The sequence below is a fragment of the Manis pentadactyla genome, chromosome 13 (assembly GCF_030020395.1).
Source record: "Manis pentadactyla isolate mManPen7 chromosome 13, mManPen7.hap1, whole genome shotgun sequence".
NCBI lineage: Eukaryota > Metazoa > Chordata > Mammalia > Pholidota > Manidae > Manis > Manis pentadactyla.
Window position 1 is genome coordinate 33,639,797 of NC_080031.1, and position 19,584 is coordinate 33,659,380.

At 34.7% G+C, this 19,584-nt stretch overlaps 1 protein-coding gene across 2 annotated transcripts in view; it reads right to left on the minus strand.

The window, feature by feature from the left end:
• Positions 1–327: 327 nt before the first annotated feature.
• Positions 328–19,584, minus strand: part of GUCY1A2 (guanylate cyclase 1 soluble subunit alpha 2) — a 342,191-nt gene continuing 322,934 nt past the window's right edge. The window contains exon 8 of one of the 2 annotated variants that reach the window (XM_036902731.2): positions 328–14,058. In XM_036902731.2, the coding sequence (XP_036758626.2) occupies positions 13,851–14,058 (208 nt within the window). In that variant the 3' untranslated portion in view covers positions 328–13,850. The remainder of the gene's footprint in view (positions 14,059–19,584) is intronic. The other variant, XM_057490593.1, reaches the window with a different exon arrangement.

Consider the following 19,584-nt stretch of genomic DNA (forward strand, 5'->3'; position numbering starts at 1 on the left):
TCCATCTGTCCTTTCAGAGAAGCATTTATCTGCCCATAGACAGGTGCATCATGCCTTCTCCATGTGTTATCTATTCAGAGTGCATACAACTACAGAAATTGTGACCCATGCTGCTTGATTCTATAAGAGAATTTAGGAGACAATCCATATTATAAAAATAATAAAAAGTTGTACCAGTAACATCATCTGCAGCCATAATGATTATGTGTTGAGAACACTATATTCATTTATTTATTTGTTTGTCCATTCTTTCATTACTAGTCATTTATGTTCTTGGTCTTTGTCATCAAAATATGTGTGAAAAATATGCTACAAAGAATTTAAAGATTCATATTTTCTGGTATCATTTATTGATTTAAATATTTGATAAGTGACAATTTGGACTTATAAGGTAAATAAATGCATGAATTAAACAGGTAGTTTTGTAATGAATTATGTAAATATAACACACAACTGTCATTTCCAATTTGTTCTATAAGAATCCCAGGTTTTCATCAATCATTTTTCATATACAAGTTTACCTTGTTCTGCAGTCTGTAAATACAAAGACATTTTTCATAATGAAACATGCTATTTACATTGTCCATGACTTCAAATAATTACAAATAAACATAAATGAATAAAAAGTGGTGTTACATGAAAAGCAAAGATACAGTGGTTGTTTATAATCATATAAGTGCTCACAAACTTTACATGTACTAGTATTCTTAAATTTCTAGTGAAATGAGGCATATTTTACCTTCAATCAGGAAGATTTTCTAAACTTGTGCTACTGGATAAAGGAAACTATTTTAAAATATAATATGAAACATCAAATGAAACTTTTAAATTAATGGTTCAGGTTTAAGAGATGCATTCATCTTTAAAAAAAAATAGCTTGACATGTCAAAATATAAGTAATTTAACCATGCCCTACAAATATATTAGTATATTTACCTGGTATTATTTGATGACATTGTGATTTAAGTTTGTGATAACTAGATTTTTAAAAGAAATGACTCACAAAGCAAAACTGGATAGCAAAACAGCAGATGTACAATATTATTTACAATTGCAAGCCAAACCAAAACTTAGACCCATGAAATTACAGCAAATGAATTGGTCAAAACATTAAAATAATTCAGGCATCTGGTTATGTAAAACCTACCCCATGCAGAGGAAACAACAAAGGCCTAGCACATTATGTGTTTTCATTAAGTTGGAAAACCTATTTATTATCATATAGTGCCAGAATTATTGATGGCAATGCACTGGCTGCTTACCTTATGCATTGAAATGAGCAGGCAAGTGTTTTATCTAAAGTACTGTTTGGGAAATGAGACCCTTTGGTTTTGTAAATGGCTACTCACAGTTGAAGAGTCAGAATTCAGGTAGGTCAATTTTGAAATGAAGAATGATATGTATTATTTCTGGAATGCACTTAATTGGTACATTTTAAAAGCATAATGTCACTTGGATACTAGAGTTATAATGTAGTTACAGGCAGCTGTTATAAAACTTCAGAGTTTTTCCAAGGCAAAACTGTCAGGAAGTTTTTCTTTTTTTTTAATAAAGAAAAAACTGTTCATCCAATTCCAAAAAAAGAAATCACAAAGTGTTTCTCTCCAGGGACCATTTTTTATATTTGAACTGAACCTGACATGCTAGTAATCGTAACCTGTCATGATAATGTGGATCAGTTTCTACATAAAGCAATTTTTGCTTATCTCAGAATTCTTCAGGGAGACAAAGATTAGTAGCTTGTACATTCTGTCAACCTGGGCTTCAGATATCAAGTCAGCAGGAGACAATGAAATGGAGGAAATGGGACAATGAATCTCAGATGTTCAAATTCCATCTTAATTGCTTCTGTTTTTCTTAACCGGATTTCTTCTGGTTTTACATTCATTATTTAAAATGTTTCAAGAGATAAAAGTGGTTGAAGTACTGAAGGTCATATTTCTTCATCTGAACAAGTATTAAGATTGTCTATCATTTCAAGACAAAGGCTTTCTTAACACTGAACATCACAGGAAGAAAGAAACTTGTACTTTCACAGGTGTCAATTTATATGATAGCTGCCTGTTTGTTCACAATTTCAAAATAAGTTAGTCAGTGCAAAATAAATAAAAGCTGATTAGCATAGAAGCTTTTAATTTTCTGAATTTTTAATACCTCTTCCTTTGACTACCTGATCTGTTAGAATAGTAGACCCTTGAGGTGTATAGCAAAGAAGTCCAAATAGAACCAAAATTCAAAGGTATTTGACTTACTGAAGCTTATCTTTCCAGAGAGAAAAAAGCTGTATTATATGATTTTCTGTTAAGGAACACAAACTGGTCATGGCATCACCTCATTAAGAAGTTTGAATGTAATATTAATATACTAACTTCAAAAAATGAAAAAAAACCTTTCCATTTTAGAGGTTAACGATTCCTTAAATCTTGTTCAAGACTTGTTTAAATTATAGTGTTGGGGGTACCTAAACGAAGGACATAATCTCCTGTGTTCATCATTTTTGCTCTTTTAGATAAGGTATTTTACTTCTTTTTCCTTAGGAATTGAGTACTCTGCTAGAAATGATTGAATGTTCCATGAAAAGAGAAATAAAAAATCTTTGGATTGGGATTTGTAAATGATTGTTCCCTTGATATATCATAAAATGATGCAACCTGTGTCTTTTTGTACTTTAGAACATGGTAATTTGTTAATTCTGGTGAATAAGTCAAAATTGTGGTTATAAATAGCTACTTGCATATATGCTAAAATCTCAAAGACATAGAGCTAAGAAATATGGAATACATTGTATATTGCTTTTTCACTACAGTAGACTTATAAAATTGATGGCAAATGTTTTCAAACCCTCAAAAAAGAACCCCAAACACCATGCTTTATCAAACTGAGTTACAGAGGGGTATATAGGAAGCAAGACAGTGCATCAGTTATCTCTAGATAGAGGCAGTAAAATCAAGTAGCATTTGGTGTATTCATCTTTTTGGGAAGTAGTTTTTAGAAAACAATTTCCTTACAAATAGAAGAAACTACTCTACTATTTCAATCTTTAGCAGTGTGGTATCCAAGTAAAAATTTACTATTTGAAAATAAGAGGACTTTTCTAAATGAAGATGTTTGTAGGGGCAAAAAAATAGAAAATAACCCAAAAAAGGTTGACCTGGATACTTCTTGAGAAGGTGTTTAAATACAGTGAAAAAGAACAACATACGTATTTTTCAGACTCATGAAGCCTTTAGAAGCCAAGGTCTCAGTTGTCTCAGTCATTTCTGTCCAACTGCTCTCTGTCTAAATGTTTGTGTTCTTTTTCCCTTACCTCATGAATCCACAAAGTGTTTAATCATGTGAAAGTGAAAAAGGGAATCCTCAAAGTAATAAATACTATTCTCACATCCTTCATAGGAGCTAGAAAGGAAGGCAGGCAGGCAGGAAGGAGGGAGGGAAAGAGGAAGAATAAAAAGAATGAAAAAGGGAAAACCTGAGGATGTTGACAAACTTGAAGGGCCTAATTAGTTTACTACACATAATACATATGTGTGTGTGTGTGTGTGTGTGTGTATACTACTCACTTTACATCCACCAGGAGTCCTACTCAAAAATATCAAACTCTATAGATATTCAAGTTATAGTCACACTTGATATTTGGATCTTGCACTTTCTTGTTACCCTAAGGACAATACTAATGCTTAATTAGATCATACAGCAAAAGTTGAATGGACACATGGTACCAAATTTTCCCAACAGAAAACGAATTGCATGCTGTTGGGCATATATAATGCAAGAAGTTCCTTTTGTCCCTTTAAATTCATTCTGATTAATGTATTTCTTCAGTTTCTTGTTTGTTTTATCAAAGTTTTGGTGTGCTGAATTTTATGACATTCCATTAAATATGAATTCTATGTTTAAAAATTTATAATCAGTTAGCTTTACCATTTTTTTCAGCTTTCTTCTAGGTTTACAGGGTCAGGCTATTGACATAATTTTAATTGTGTAGGCCAAGTTTGATTTTTCTGTGTCTTTTCATCTTCCCTATTGGTGTCCTTTCTTGCAATCCAGTTGTATATAATAAAGTATTTAATGTATGCCCATAAAATGGGATACCTACTACAGTCAGGTATTCACTTGCATTTTAGTAGGAGAATGATTTTAGGCAGAAAAAAGAGTGTGTTTTTAAGGACCAAAAGAAAAAAACAATGAGTACCCCTTATTGTAGGCCATTGAGATACATAACAATAGAAAGAGATGGATTTTACAAGTGCTCTGTTTTATCCCCAAAACAAATTTAAAAGACAGGAATAATAATTTTGGCTGCCATCAACTAATAATTATCTTTGCACAACAAAGTAAATATTAAAGAATTGTTTAAAAAATCTCCCTGAATTACTGTTGACAATTCTATAGTCGTCTTTAGTTATGTAGACCTTCTTGGCTAGAATGATATCTACCTTAAGAGTGAAATTCTTCTTCTTGATAATACTTTTCAGTCAATAACACAAAAGCAATTTATCTGAGACTCCAAGTCAATGTTAGGCTTGGATTTCAACAGGGTAATTTATACTAATAAAATTTCGAATGGGCTTTCATGTTGTTGACAAACTATCTGGCTGCTCTAATATTTTGCTTGACTTTAATGACAGAGATTTGAACTAAAAAAGGTAAAAAATTTTAAAAGAGGGGAATCTTTTAAGTGGTTCCATATAAATACACTGATCCAGATCACCCCAGCCTCAGAAGAAAGCCATATTCTCCTGTTAGCCTTTAAAGATAGTGATATTGACCATAAAGGAATGCTTCATGGAAGACAATAAAAGTAGAACTGTTCTAGAAATTGAGGCTTTACTAAGTATGGAAACTGGGCATAGTTTCTTATTAAAGGTGATGTAGAAATATTTATTTGTTGTACAAATGGTTTGAACATAAATTAGCTTTGACTTAGATTTTATTCTGAGGAGTTTGAGATGGTTTCTCTGTAGTCTAATGTGAAAAACTAATTTGACTCTTACCATATGTTATTTTTAAAAGTTAATTATTTTAAGAAAAAGAAAGAATGTTGACAGATTTGCTAATGCTGGCTCAATGTCACAATTCATAAGTTTGTCTTATTTATGACATCTTCTACATCTTCCTTTTCGCCAAAAATGGAGAACATGGAGAAAAAATAATTTAAATATAATTCATAATTACGTGTTATCTCCAGAGGATAAAACCTCAAGGAATCGACCAACAAGATTATTTTTATTTCTCAGTTCTGAAGAACTTGATATGAAAATTTTCAAAAAAGCTTGGCATTCTGATTGTTGGATATAATTAAGTTGACTCTTTTGAGACAGCGAATCTTTGTCCTTATTTTTCTTATAACCCTAATTAAAAATTGTGCATGTTTGTTTCCTCCTTGAAAAATTTCTGTTCTAAACAAACTCAACTTGAATTAACCAGTTATTTGTAAGTAAAACACATTTGAATAATGATAAAAGACTACCTAACCACTTTTAATTTTGGAAGACTGAGAATACATCTTCACCTCTGGCACAGAATACCATCAAGCACTGTGGGGGGCCTCTCCCCAGCTCTAGCTCTCTGGAGCATCCCTGAATGAGTGGCACAGGCCTGGGGTCACAAAGGCTTCTATTCACCTAAAGTAGAGCACTTGTTTTGGTAGCAGCCAAAGCACAAAAAAATGTGAAGAATAAGGAATATAGTATAAGCCCAAAAATGATTTTACAGATTTTAGGACACAGAATCAATATTTCTTATTCTTTGTGATCCAATTTACTAAATTTCCCAACTAGGGAAGGATGCATGTTCTATAGTGTCAGAACAAAAAACAAGGCATGTTTAGAATCAAATTGTATTCTTCTCAATGAATGTTAGCTCAGCAGGCATGTTATAAAAGGAAAAATTGTTTGTTGTAATATCACTTGCACACTGAGGGTCTGTTCTTTGTGCTAATTTTAGCCAGCTTTTCTGTGCCACACGGTAGAGCTGGTATTTGACCTTCTTTGTTCCTTCAGTCCAGATGTTCTGACACTTTCATTTACCTTCATTATTGTACCCAAGACTACTTCTATCTGCCACCTTCAGAGTTTCTATTAATAGCTCTGAGTTTCTAATCCCAAATTCACTGATATGTGCAGGTGCTGAGAGATTCACACTACCTTCTAAGAAAACTGAAAATGGCTTGTGAAGGATTGTTTTCTTTTTTCTTTTAAAAATAAGAACGACCATCAGTCAAATAAATCGTTTGACTTTCATTAAACCACACCTGTATGTTATGGAAACTGCATCTTCTTTATGAGTATACCTTCATGAAGAAAAACATCAAATGTCTTTGCACAATCTCATCTAAAGCTCCTGCCCAGCCCACCCTTCTATCTGTCTCTGTGCCTTGAATCTGATGTATAACTACCAGGTATAGCAAAATAGGAGCAATTGTCTTTAAAAAGTGAGATGGTACGAAGAAGCAATTTTGCACATTTCTGCAATTACCCCAATTAATACTTTACTATCCTACTTGTATTTAATTAAATTCAATAGACCATGACAAAAATATATTTAGCAGAATCTTTTCCTTATCATCAAATAGTGAAAAGGCCACAGAGGATGACTGAATATAAACTGATTCCTTTATTTTTAAAATATTTATCAAAAGAATCAAGAACAAGCTATTACTTAGGTTTGCCATTTAGTTTTTCTTGCCTCTTCTGCTTTCAAATAATAAGTAACAGTAGTTAAGTCTAATATTAAGAATTATCTGATCAGCAATTAGATGAATTAACAGAAGATAAATTCACTGTAATTTAATGCACTTAAATTAAATATTTTTCATTATTTACTACAGTCAAACATACTTATTAAGGGCTAAGTGTCCAATGATATACAAGAAGATAATTGTTGAAAACTTTTTCAGTGAACTAATAATCCTATTTGATTTTTATAGTGGAATTCTCTAAATGTGTAAGTAGGTGCTAATTTAAATTTTGCTATGGGTAATAGGAAGGCAAAATACTAGCAAGCCCACCCACCATTCCAGGTATGTTCAGATTTGTGATTAGAAGAGAGTTTATCCAGGTAGGTAATAAGAGGAGCTGTAATCTTATTTAGAGGTTTAGAAATGGATCCTAAACTTGTATGACATTGCTAAATAATAATCTGATGCTTAGAATTTCCTCATTGTAACATAAGGTTACCAGTTGCTTTTAGATGTAATCTTAATATATTATTCTAAATTATGGAGGAGTAATTTAACTTTTAAAGGATTGATTATTATTGGCTATGCCACATTTAGTTAAAATTGTATTTTAAGTAGTAAGACTAAAAATGTGAATTATTCATTTTGAAATCTGCAATTTTTAGTGTTATCATCAAAATGGCTGAGAAGGGCAGGTTATTTTCAATGACTGCATAATCATTTTCCGATGTTATTAATTATACTAGATGACTTATAACCAATCATACCCTGAAGCCAAAATACTATTATACTTAATAAACATTGGAAAACAGTAGTAATGAGCACTTTTTATCTTTAATCTTTCACCTTCTAAGACCTTATCAAACCAACAGTTAGCTTGTTTCAAGACCCGTCTATGTTTTCACAAAGCCTACGTACTCAACTCATCTGCCCTATGCTCAGCTTTTACTCATTTATTCATTCTTAACTACTCCTTACACACTACAAAGATCTGAAAATCTGGGCAATCACACATGCAGACAGATCTCTCGAGAGGAATAGAAAACATAGGATAGATATTTAAAGAATTGTATGACCAATAATCTGATGTGAATTCATTAATTACTTTATAGCATGTGTGCCAACAAATAACTTCTGATACAGTTTAAGCATGTCATTTGCTCAGATAATTTCTATATGAGTCATTACTTGCTGCTCATTTTGCTGAAGTAGAATGGTAAATATCTTTTAAAAGTTCACACTAGCTGTATTATTGCTTATATAAATTATGTGTCTATTTTCCTGAAGGTTCTATGAAGTACACAGAAGTACAAGTTTCATATGGCATCCATCACCATGGCTTAAATTATTGCTTGAAAGGTTGTCATAAGGTATTGCTAGGAAATCACTTTTAAATGAATGTACAATTCAGGGTGAAAAGTACAGAGTGAGACTAAGTATTAAGTTGGTGATTTTTGTAATATAAATATAAATGTATACATTTGTATCAAAGCATTCAGAAATAAGACTGTCAATCAACATTTGCTTTTCTGTCCAAAATTTCATAGTTTATATCTCAGTGGTGAGGATCAGCAAATATCATGATATCCTGCATGACTCAGGCAGTAACTAAGAAAATGGTACTGTATCTAGTATGCCTAATAGCCCTATAGTGAGCAATATTCATCCCTCATGCTTATCAGTGTTGACTTCAGTCTTTAATAAGTTTGAACACTCATGCTCAAATGTCAGACTATAAATTTGAAATCAAAGCTAAAATTAAAACTTGTGAAAGAAAGAATGCCATGAAGCCCAGAGTATTTAGCTTTTCAAAATAACTACAAATGAAGTAATATATTGCTATCTCAGTCAGCTTGCATTTATTCCTAGTAAATGAGATTATTTGAATACTGTTCAGTGATTCCCGAGTCTGGCATAGATTAGCATTACCTAGAGTGATTTTCTAAATACAGATTCCTAGGCCTTACTTAAGACCTACTGAATCCAACTCTCTAAAGTGTAAAAGCCCAGTAATTTATATTCATAAAAGCTTCCTAGGTAATTCTTATGAAGGCAGCCAGATACTGACAAGCTGATGAGTTGAATCATTGAATGGGATCATTTCTTAACAAAGATGGGATGGCAGTGAAGCACCTGAGAGAAGCTGTGGTCTAGTCACAGCATATTAGAAATAAAGACACAAACCTTACTTTTCTACATCCCAAGTCCTTCCAAAATGTCACTTCTTTAATCATGTAATATCTACATTCAACGCACATACACACACACACAGACAGAATATTCCTTACTATATAACTGAAACTATTTTACAACATGAGATTGGCAGTCATTCTTCCTGTTATATGTATCAATGACTATTTTTTTAATGAAAGAAACAAAAGAGGGAGGGAAACATAAAGGTGGCAAGACAATGTTACTTAGATTTCAATTGTTTGAATGAAGTGTGAGGAAGGAATTTTGCACACTATCTCAGTGTGCTCTGACAAGAATTATGTTAATCCATATATAATCAGTGTCTGTTCTTCATTCACCACTATGAGGATCCCGAAATTGAGTCCACAGCTGGGGTCAATTTACCCATTTAGCAATAAAATGTTAACACAAATTATGTGTATGTTAAGTTACTGCTTGTGAATTAAGTATATTATTATCAAGAGCTACCCATAAAGAGTCATCATTCATACCGGCATATGTTAAGCTCCAGCCATTCAGTTCCTCATGTATCATGGTACCAGGTTATATCTGAAATGGCATGGTTTTTGCAGTTGAAGATCTATAATCTAACAGATTATAAACCCCAGGCTACAATATGGAGTTTGGTTCTTGGACTTGAGTTTCTAGGTATTGTTGGCTGAAAAGCATCTGGTATCACCCAAAGCCTACATCCTGTATAATTCATTCCAAAGGAACATTTAGTAACATTACATCAAGAGCTTGGAGTAGGACTGTATTTTGAAGAAAGAGCAGAAGGAGAACCTGCAGATGTAAGTTATGTCCCAGGCACAACTGAGAATCATTAGTTCACTCTGAAAGTGCGCTGTTACTTGGGCCTGAGTTGTGCTGGTCTCCCATCTGCCTGGAACAGGCATCAGCACTCTCTCCATGACCATGTTAGGTTCAGAGGCACAGACAGGATGGGGTTTGATGGGGCCAGGCTTGAGGGGGTGCAGTGATTTCCAGTGATGGCATGGAGTAAGAGAGCATCTGAGCCTGGGCTAAGTCGGGTTCAAAATGCATGATTTAAGACAGAAACTTATGGGTAGAACTTTTACTTTATGCCCAGATGACCCACAACACCTATCTTCAGCAAGTTAGGAATTCGAAGAGCCTTCCAGAAATATATTCCTTGATGGTTATAAACTTTCTCTCCCTCTTGTTATTTCTCACCCCCAAACACACTACTTCAATTGTTGGCAATATGATTTTGTACAAAACAAAGAGTCTGGTGGTTTTCCAAATTCTTTGTGGTTTGCCTTTTGTACTTATCAATTTAATTTTGCTATTGCTGAAACTCTTTGGAGGAATTTTCAAAATTAAAAACTTGATGCACTAATGAATGAGATTTTATTTGTTTCCTATTTCATTTTACCTGGAGAGGCACCCACTTTTGCACTATCACAATAAAACACTATGTTCGTGATACTGTTTATTGTCACTGGACAAGAGGACCAAGTATGAGATCATGACAGGTCACATATGAAGTGCTGGACCCAGGGATGCACTCTCAAGTCCCAGGCATCAGTGCCTATCTCAGGCACAATAGGTCCCAGCTCACTGGGCTTCACCCATTGTCAGGTATTAAAAAAGAAACCCAAAATAATTTAAATTATATGGGAAGAGATTAATATCAAGGAAGACTTTAGACCACTTGGTCACCTGTTACCTAGAAGCTATATCAACTTTCCCTTCTCCACACAACACTATACAGCCAAGAGACTCAACTATACTTGTTCTCCAGGCACTGAGTATTATTCTTTTTATTATGGCTAATGCTACCTATTAATTAAGTTTCACAAATCGCATACTGTGCAGTATGTTTCAGGTACATTAGGGGTTTCTGACTTTATTAGATAACTGATTTATTTGCAAATGATGACATTCTCTCCATCAAAATGATATTGATGCCAGCATGAAGCTTTGGTATTGATGGCTAATCATAAATCAGTTGCTTGCAAGAACACTAAAACAGAGGAGAATAAGTGCCAAATTATATTTGAAAGTATCCCTTCTAGAGTAGGTTAAACCATTTTCCCAGATTAATACCATTTGATTTCAAATAGGACAGCCATTTAAATTCCTTTTAATCTGCCATGCTAAAATTCATATGTGTAATTGTTTGTAGATGAGAATACTCTATAGATATTAGTCAAATGTAATACCAACTACCACCCATTGTTATAGTCACAATACCCAGTGGAGGGTATGTGGACTGTATTCTGTAGGACAAATAAAAACACAATGCTTTTTCACAGCTTCTGAATTCTGTGACTGCAGCTTGTATAGTACCTTTACAAACACATATAGCAACAGTGTAACTATATCAACTATACTAGGTTGACAAAATGATAACATATTAGACCATTGCCTCAGTTTATAGCTCCAAAGATACATTTAGATTATATTGAATGAAAAAATGTAGTTTACATCCTGTCTGTAATATATATAGATCTCTGGCTTATTCTTCATTGTGACATGTGTGGCAATGCAAATGGCCACTTCTTATCTAAGTCAAATCATGTAAACTAAAAAAGAGTGTGTTATTCTTCTGACAAATTGGATATATATACAGATCTTGTCTCTGGCTTCTTACCAATTACCAAATAAAAACTGGATTTTCAGTGATTTTTTAAAAATATGCTTCCCATAGATATTCTTAAGTATAGAGAGAATAACCATATGTTTAGAATAGTTGCTTAGACAATTTTTACAAAAAGCAGAGAAATAGATTGGATGACTCCTGGAAGTCCCTCCTAGCCTTATGGTTACAAAACACATTGTTTACAACCATAATGTTTACTGATTTCCTATACCATGATAAGCTCTGAGTTACTATGCAGAAGCATAAATGACTTCAGTGAGCTGATATGTATATGTATAGGGAGCCCAGCAGCCTAGCAAAGGTGTTTCCTATTCTTGGCCTGAGGACTGAGGTGCTCCCAGCATGTTCTGTTCACACTGACCATAAACCTACCCTCTATTCTCTGGAGGAAGTGGGTTAACCTCTCAGTCCTTTGTAATTACTTCCATGAGAGCACCCTATCCTCAGTCTACACAGTCTCCCATAAACACCCTGGCCTTCTTGCCCCCATGTGGTTAAAAAACAGAGACCTAGATGCAAGGAAGAAAGGGTTAGGCAAGGATTCCAAGATCTCAGGGTCCAGGTCCTGTCTCCACATAAAGAGCGTTGCACAAGTGTCCTCATAAGTCCCAGGGAAAGAATGGAGTTCAGCAATTATAAAAATTATAACCATTATAACAAATACTTTGGATATCTATTAAAACAAAATTTTTTCTAGCTTTTTCATGAACTTAAAAACACTAACTGAGCCTCACAGACTACACTGGATGGTAGCTAATGTGCTCCTTAGCAGAGTTATGTCATAACCAAATCACAATGCAGCCAAAATCCCTGACCAGAAAAAAATATATATTGCATTCAGTAGACATAAGCTACCAATGAGTATACCTACTGGAGTAAGAAGATGGCCACCTCAAGGTTTCAAGGAAATAAATGCTGCCAGCTCATTAATCTCAACAGAAACTTAGGTTTTATATCTGATCCAAAATAGAAAAACTCTGGACACACTGTGCTCCTAATTTCACGGTGAGTCTGTAATAGCATTTTTCATGCAGTGTTAAGCAATGGAAACAGGTCTTCATTTTAGTAGAACATGCATTGGAAGCCTGTCTGGTTACTAGGTCTGAAAGTTAGACCTTCTTCAGTGTACATGAGGGTGATTCACTGAATTTACAAGCTACGTCAATCAAACTGCAGAAGAACATTTTTAAAAATCTCAAAGCCATAAAATACAATTTCTTTCTCCTTGATTCTTATTATGCAAGAAGAAACAACATGCTTGGCAAAATGTCCTACGCCTTTTCCTCACTAACACCTGTATCTAGAAATTTGCTCCGAAAAGTGGTAATAGCATTTAGGAGGCAATCCATTGGGGATTGGAGGGGGAGGACAGGGTACTAACAACTCATTTAGTATGATGCTGTTTCTTAGAGTGCAGTTTAGTAAATTGCAAAAACTACCTCTATTTATAAGTGCTAAATTGAAAGGGTCCAATGTAGTAAAGCATTTGTTTTAACTGATATTTGTTACAAGATGGCAAAAAGACCTTTCCTTAATCTTGGTTACAGATATATCTGCTATTAGGAAATTCCATTTCCTCTGGATTCTATGCTACATTAGTTAAATCTAAAAGATATATTTACTAAGAAGACATACAATGTTTTCTCAGCATCTGAAATCCTTGGTTATATGTATTCTCAGTCCAAGCACTAATCTCTCTAAGTAAGTGAAACTGTTTTCAATTAATAGGATAGAGTTACATAACATACCAACTATACAGTAGCAGATTCTGAAAATCTAATAATGTTGTGTGAAATGTAATTATCTAAGAAGAAGAGATATGTATAAAAATAGGTATTATCCCTAAAATATTTTGCTGAGTTACAGTTCTTCCTGCTTGGAAGTTTACCACACTGCCATGATATATGTATGAAATGTCTGTTCAGAAAAACAAAATTAGAAAATATTCCTCATGTACCAACTCACTAAATGTAGGAATATATAATCAAAACAGGCTCTCAAAAGTGATACAAATATATAGGGAAAGATACCTGTATGTGTGACAAACAAGAAAACACAGAGTCTATTTGTTGGTTAGTTTTGAAAGGGGGCCCATACTTGTCATTAAAATATATATATATATGACCAAAAACACTCATATGGATAGACACATCTTACTTCCCCCCTGCCCTCCATGTTTTTTATTGACAGCCACCACCCACCTTTTCCTAGGATTATTGCCTGACATAACAGAAATTCTGCTGCTTGTTCTCAATAAAGCAGTGAAAGAGAAGCAATCTCTTTCCACTCTCCTGTCGTGATCCGTGTTCTGGGCTTGTGCTTTTTGGAGGAGTCTTTGATCTGCAGCAGGTCTTAGAGGCTCGTCTCCCGGAGGAACATGGTGCCAATGTGGTAGGAAACCTTCTTTATTCTTGATGAAGAAAGAGAAGGCTTTGGCTGCTTAGGACCAGTCCTTACCTCCAGGAAATAGCAGATCCCGGGGATTTCCTTTGGAAAGTTGTCTGGAAGCTCTTCACGGGACCGAGGAATGAATGTGAAACCTTCTTCCCATTTCAATAATCTAAGAAGAAAAGACAGATACTGTGAATCAAAGAGGCTGGGGAAATGAGAATAAATGGACGGAAACTTTAAAGGCTCAGGAAGCCTATTAATGATTGGGATCATGTTAATGCCCCTGCTTCTTTTTACAGATGTGGCCTTCTTAGGGTTCCAAATACTAGGGAATGTTATTTCTCAGGAAGGACACCTTCATCCTATAAAATTATAATAATAATAAAGATTTTCCTGGTAGTACTTGAAAATGTTTGTTCAAGTTTGATTTTTTTTTCTAAACAAAAGGCTAAGGAAACTGCATAATATAATTTTTATTCAAACATGCAGGATTTACCCCTTTTTTTTAAAAACTTCTTAAATTCTGGAGTGTTCCTTTTATGTTTTGTAGACTCCCAGTAATCTTTAATGTATATCCTGTATATCAAACACGTAAATCAGTTATTAGCTCTGTAGAACAACATTCATGACTCCAAGTGTCTGTGGTATGTGGTCATACATATTTTCTGAACTCAGCAGCATTTACTGGTTAAACAGCTTGAGTCTTCCCCTCCAATCATACTTAAAGATTCTTCGCCAGTACACTCACACTGGAGACCCACTGTTGTCCAGTTCCATGGAAGATTCAGTTTGATATCTAAACCTAAAAATGTGGCCCAGCAATTCAATTTAATTCAACAACTCTTTTGGGCTGCTTCTTAGTGCCCAAGAAAGTCTTCTAGACACTCTTCTGAATATAATAATAAGTGGAACACAGCTGTAGAAGCTCAAAGTTTTGTCAACAGAGAAAGAAACAGTAATACAAAACAGAACAGGCTATCCCCATAAAAAAAAGGTAGATACAAAAAGGTGCTGAAGTCCAGAAGGGGAGAAATAATGTTCGCACTCAGAGGACCAGAGAGGCCCTGGGGATGAGAGGACACTTAAATATGGTCAGAATTTAATAAGTAAATGTAATCATAGATTTAGGAATAAGAAAAATTTCAGAATCTAGATGTTTCCAACCATTTGATAGCATTACAAGGAGATGAGCGTGAGTGTTAAGCAGTAGGTTAAGACAAAGTTTTGAAATCCTAAACTAAAAGTTTAGACTTCATTTGGAAAGCACAGTGGAGCCAAGCCCGTCATCTCTGTCCTAAAAACGACGCATCTTCCTAGGCCGGGAAAGGTCAACAGCAGATCCCAAGTAGTGCAGTGTGAGAAATACGCTGGGGAGAAGAAACATTCGTAGAGAGAGGGCAAAGTTAAAAAAAGGCCCTGAGCAGAAGAACAAGGGATGTGTGAAAATGTAAGACCATTGAACAGACATTGATAATTATCTTTATACTAAGGAGAAGGAAAAATTAATTTCTTCTCAAACATTCTTACTGAAAATATTTGATATCGGAAAATAACAGTTGGTAGTACTAAGAATTCTTTCTAGAGGAGCGATCTCTATTTACATTTTTGAGTGAGAGTTGCAGTATTTTGTTTAGTAAAGGATTTTTTTAAAAGTTCTAATTGACCACTCCCTAAAAATATCATATAGTGATTATATTAACTTGGGATGTAAGGAAATGAGGTTCATTCTCATAGTTAAAATTATCTCAAAGATGTCATTTCATCCACATAACATAACCCTATACAAAATCTAAACATGTTATTCTCTGAAAAACAAGGTGAAAACAAGCCCAGAATATGAGCAATTTGCTTATGAAAGCAGTAAGGTGGTTGTGGCACTGGAACTAGAATTCAGATCTGTTAACTAGTAGTCAAGCTTAACCCTTCAATAACAGTAAGACTACGCTGAGAGAGCTTTCCATCACAAAGCAGCTCAACTGAGATGCAGACATGGCACTAAAGATAATCAGAATGGAAGGCATCAGTATTTTTTGCTTTTTGTTTGTAGAGATGTTGGTTTTCTTTAACTATGATATATAATCAGTCACTTCAGAAATAAAATGTAAAATTCCCTAAACAATAGTTTAATTTAGCATTGAATCCACAATAATTTTGCTCAGTTCAAACGGAACAGTCATCAGTGTGCCACATGTGGGTATAAAACAATGATGTCAATCAATCAACAGACATTTTTTGAATGTTTTCAACATGGTAGAATTGTCCTGAAAGTGAAGGAGAGTAAGTGGGGATGCAAAGAATAAGTTAATAGAAAATTAAGATGGCAAGAAATGCTAACAGAAACAAATTAGCAATACAAGGCAATATAATGTACAACATAATATAAACCAAAGGAAGAAATTCTGCAGGGTAAAGGGAGAAATGACAACTGTGGAACTTAGAACAAAAGTAAAGAACCAGAACAATAAAGTTTACTTCCCCTGACTATAAAATAGAGCCATAAATTCAGTCTTTCCAGAAGTTTCCTTAAAGGCCCATAATCAACAAATAGTACTCCAAGTAAATTGCATTCCTCTTTTTCTATACTAAACCCTCTACTTCGGCTTTTTTACAGTTTCTTTTCCTCACTATGGTCTTTATATTTTGCTATAACTGAAATTTTATGACATTGAAAAATAAAATTGGTGTTACATCTATTAAAGTACTTGTAAATGACTGAAAGAAAGGTACACTAGCAGCTTTGAATGTCAGGAATTTTAAATGATTCACTGCACTTTGGCTGGGAGGGAACTCTTCGCAATGAAATGATCCCTTGACATTTTAAATACATCTCAAATGTACTGTGCTAAAAATCACAGAGATAACAGTTTTTATGGGGTTTTATTCTTTCCTAAGTAAATATTTTGGTATCAATAAACAAAATACTACTTTAAATTTCAATAATAAAAATGAGAGCACATAAGGATAAACTGGTCCAATCGCCTGTGATACCCAAGATTTAGCATCCTTCGTATATGTGAACAATGAAGTGCAACATTCAGAGGGTTTCCATTAGGATGAACTCAGTGAGTTACTAGTGGGGCTGTGCAGCAGGTTAGAGTAAGCATTTTGCACAGCATGCCTGGTGATGAATCATGTGCTGAATAAATTATCAAATGTGTATACAGGGATTAGGAATTTATACACTGATCACCCCAGAACTTCTGATCCCATCTGAAATGCTTTATTAAGTCCAAGTCCTTGGGCTGGTTCTAACACTCTGCCTGACAATCCATTTCTTCAGCAACTCGGGACTCATAGAGAAGCTTAGGTTCCATGTAAATCTTTACTAATGCCCAGCTGTAATCCCCAGCTGGTTGATATACTACCTGGGAATTTCAGCGACATGTTTAATAAGTATTTGGAAGCCACACACATCATAATTTAGCTGCTTGTCACGCTTCCTAATGGATTTTTTTTCCTACAAATTGATTTTCAAGATAAAAATTCACTGCTGCTCTGGATCGTTGGATGGCCCCAAGCATCTGAGGGAAGCATGGAACCATGGAGGCCCATGGCGCTGCAACCTCCCTGCTGAGGAAATGAAGCTCAGCTCTCGTTTGCACGCCCATCTCCCAGTTTTCACCAGGCTTTGTGCTCTGTCCCCTGTTCTGCCTTGGAAATGGGCCTGAACCATCTTCACACTGAGGTACAAAGGACCTAAACATAATTTACATGTTAACATATTTTTCAGATCACACTTCAGTTGGCATATATGAAAGTACAGCGTGATGATCTGTAAGGCTGAGGTCAGAATTTGGTCTTTAATTACTCTATACACTTTTCTCCAATTATATACTTTGATTTGATTGCCAATTAGGGAGGAGGCCTTTATGTTCTGTTACTATGTACATTTTCGACACTGCTCTAAGACTTTAGAATTAGGAAAGACAACAGATCATGCAATTCTTGAGCCATGCTTCACCTTCCTGCAGTCTTCCTGTCAGTGAGTTCAGCAGTCAGCCAGTCAACAATTAGTTATTAAATATCTCCTATGAGCAAGGTGCTGAGCCAATGCACTCCTACTTCCAACCATAACAGTGAGCAGGAGAAGACAGAGGGAAAGAAGAAGGAATTTTTATTTTTGCTGAAAATGGCTTTCCATAAACTAGTTATTTTTTTGTTTTATTTTAGCTGAGTTAATGCCATGGACAACTCCATAGACAGGGATAACCTTGTTAAAATTAGTGGACCTAGTTCTAGCTTGTAATAATGACCAACTAGTATATGCAGTCCTCTAACACCTGCACATTTGAAATCATCATGCAGGATTGGAAATCTTTTGTTTCAAGAACTAGAAAGGTCTGTGCAATATGCAGAGCTGTAAGAGAGCGAAAACTCAGATGCTATCTACCAGTGTAATCAAAGACTCGACTACTAATCAACACACTACCACCAAAGGGTGCTTTAAGACCAAGGCAAGGCAATAATACATGATACATCTAGAGCTCAAGGGTAGAAGGGATATGTGGGTAATTAATTACATTTTAAAGGCTTTGAATGTCTGAAATGTCTTTAGTTCACTCTCCTCAGTTTGTCTGGTTTGATTAGACATTAAATTCTTGTTTGGAAATTATTTTCCCCTTAGTATTTTGATGCTAAGAAATCAGATGTCATTCTGATTCCTATTCCAAAGGATATGAACGTCCTCCTAGTCCATGACTCAGTCTCTTTCTCACCAACATCTTTCTATCTCTGATACTATAAAAAATAATGATTTACACAACTGTGCCCCAATGAATCTTTTTATTCATTAAAATGACCATACATGGAACTTTTTGATAGAGCCAAGTTATATTTTTCAGTTCTGGGAAAATTTTTTGTTATTTCTTTGATAATTTCTTGTGCTTTTTCTGTATAGCTATTTTTTTTCTGGATTTCTGCTTAGTCAGATACTGGATTTGGTAAACTGATCCTCCAGTTTGTTTTTCTTTTTCTTTGATTTACACGCTCATTTCTCTATTCTACTTCTGCAAGATTGCCTTCAGTATTATCTTCTAATTCTTACACACAGATTTTTTTCTTTGTCTTTCTTTTCTTATTAAGGTATCATTGATATACAATCTTATGAAGGTTTCACATAAAAAATATTGTGGTTACTACATTCACCCATATTATCAGGTTCCCCCCACATACCCCATTGTAGTTTCTTCCATCAGCATAGTAAGATGCTATAGAGTCACTACTTGTCTTCTCTGTGCCATACTGCCTTCCCCGTGACCTCACTACATTATGTGTGCTAATCATACTGCCCCTTATCCCTTCTCCCTCCCTCCCACCCACGCTCTCCACCCTCTTCCCCTTGGTAGCCACTAGTCCCTTTTTTGGAGTCTTGTTAGTCTGCTGATGTTTTGTTCCTTCAGTTTTGCTGCTGTTATACTTCACAAATGAGTGAAAACATTTTGTACTTGTCTTTCTCCACCTGGCTTACTTCACTGAGCATAATAATACCCTCTAGCTCTACCCATGTTGTTGCAAATGGTAGGATTTGTTTTCTTCTTATGGCTGAATAATATTCCATTGTCTATTTGTACCACCTCTACTTTATCCATTCATCTACTGGTAGACACTTAGGTTGCTTCCATATCTTGGCTATTGTAAGTAGTGCTGTGATAAAAATGGGGGTGCATATGTCTTTTTTGAATAAGGGGTCTTGTTT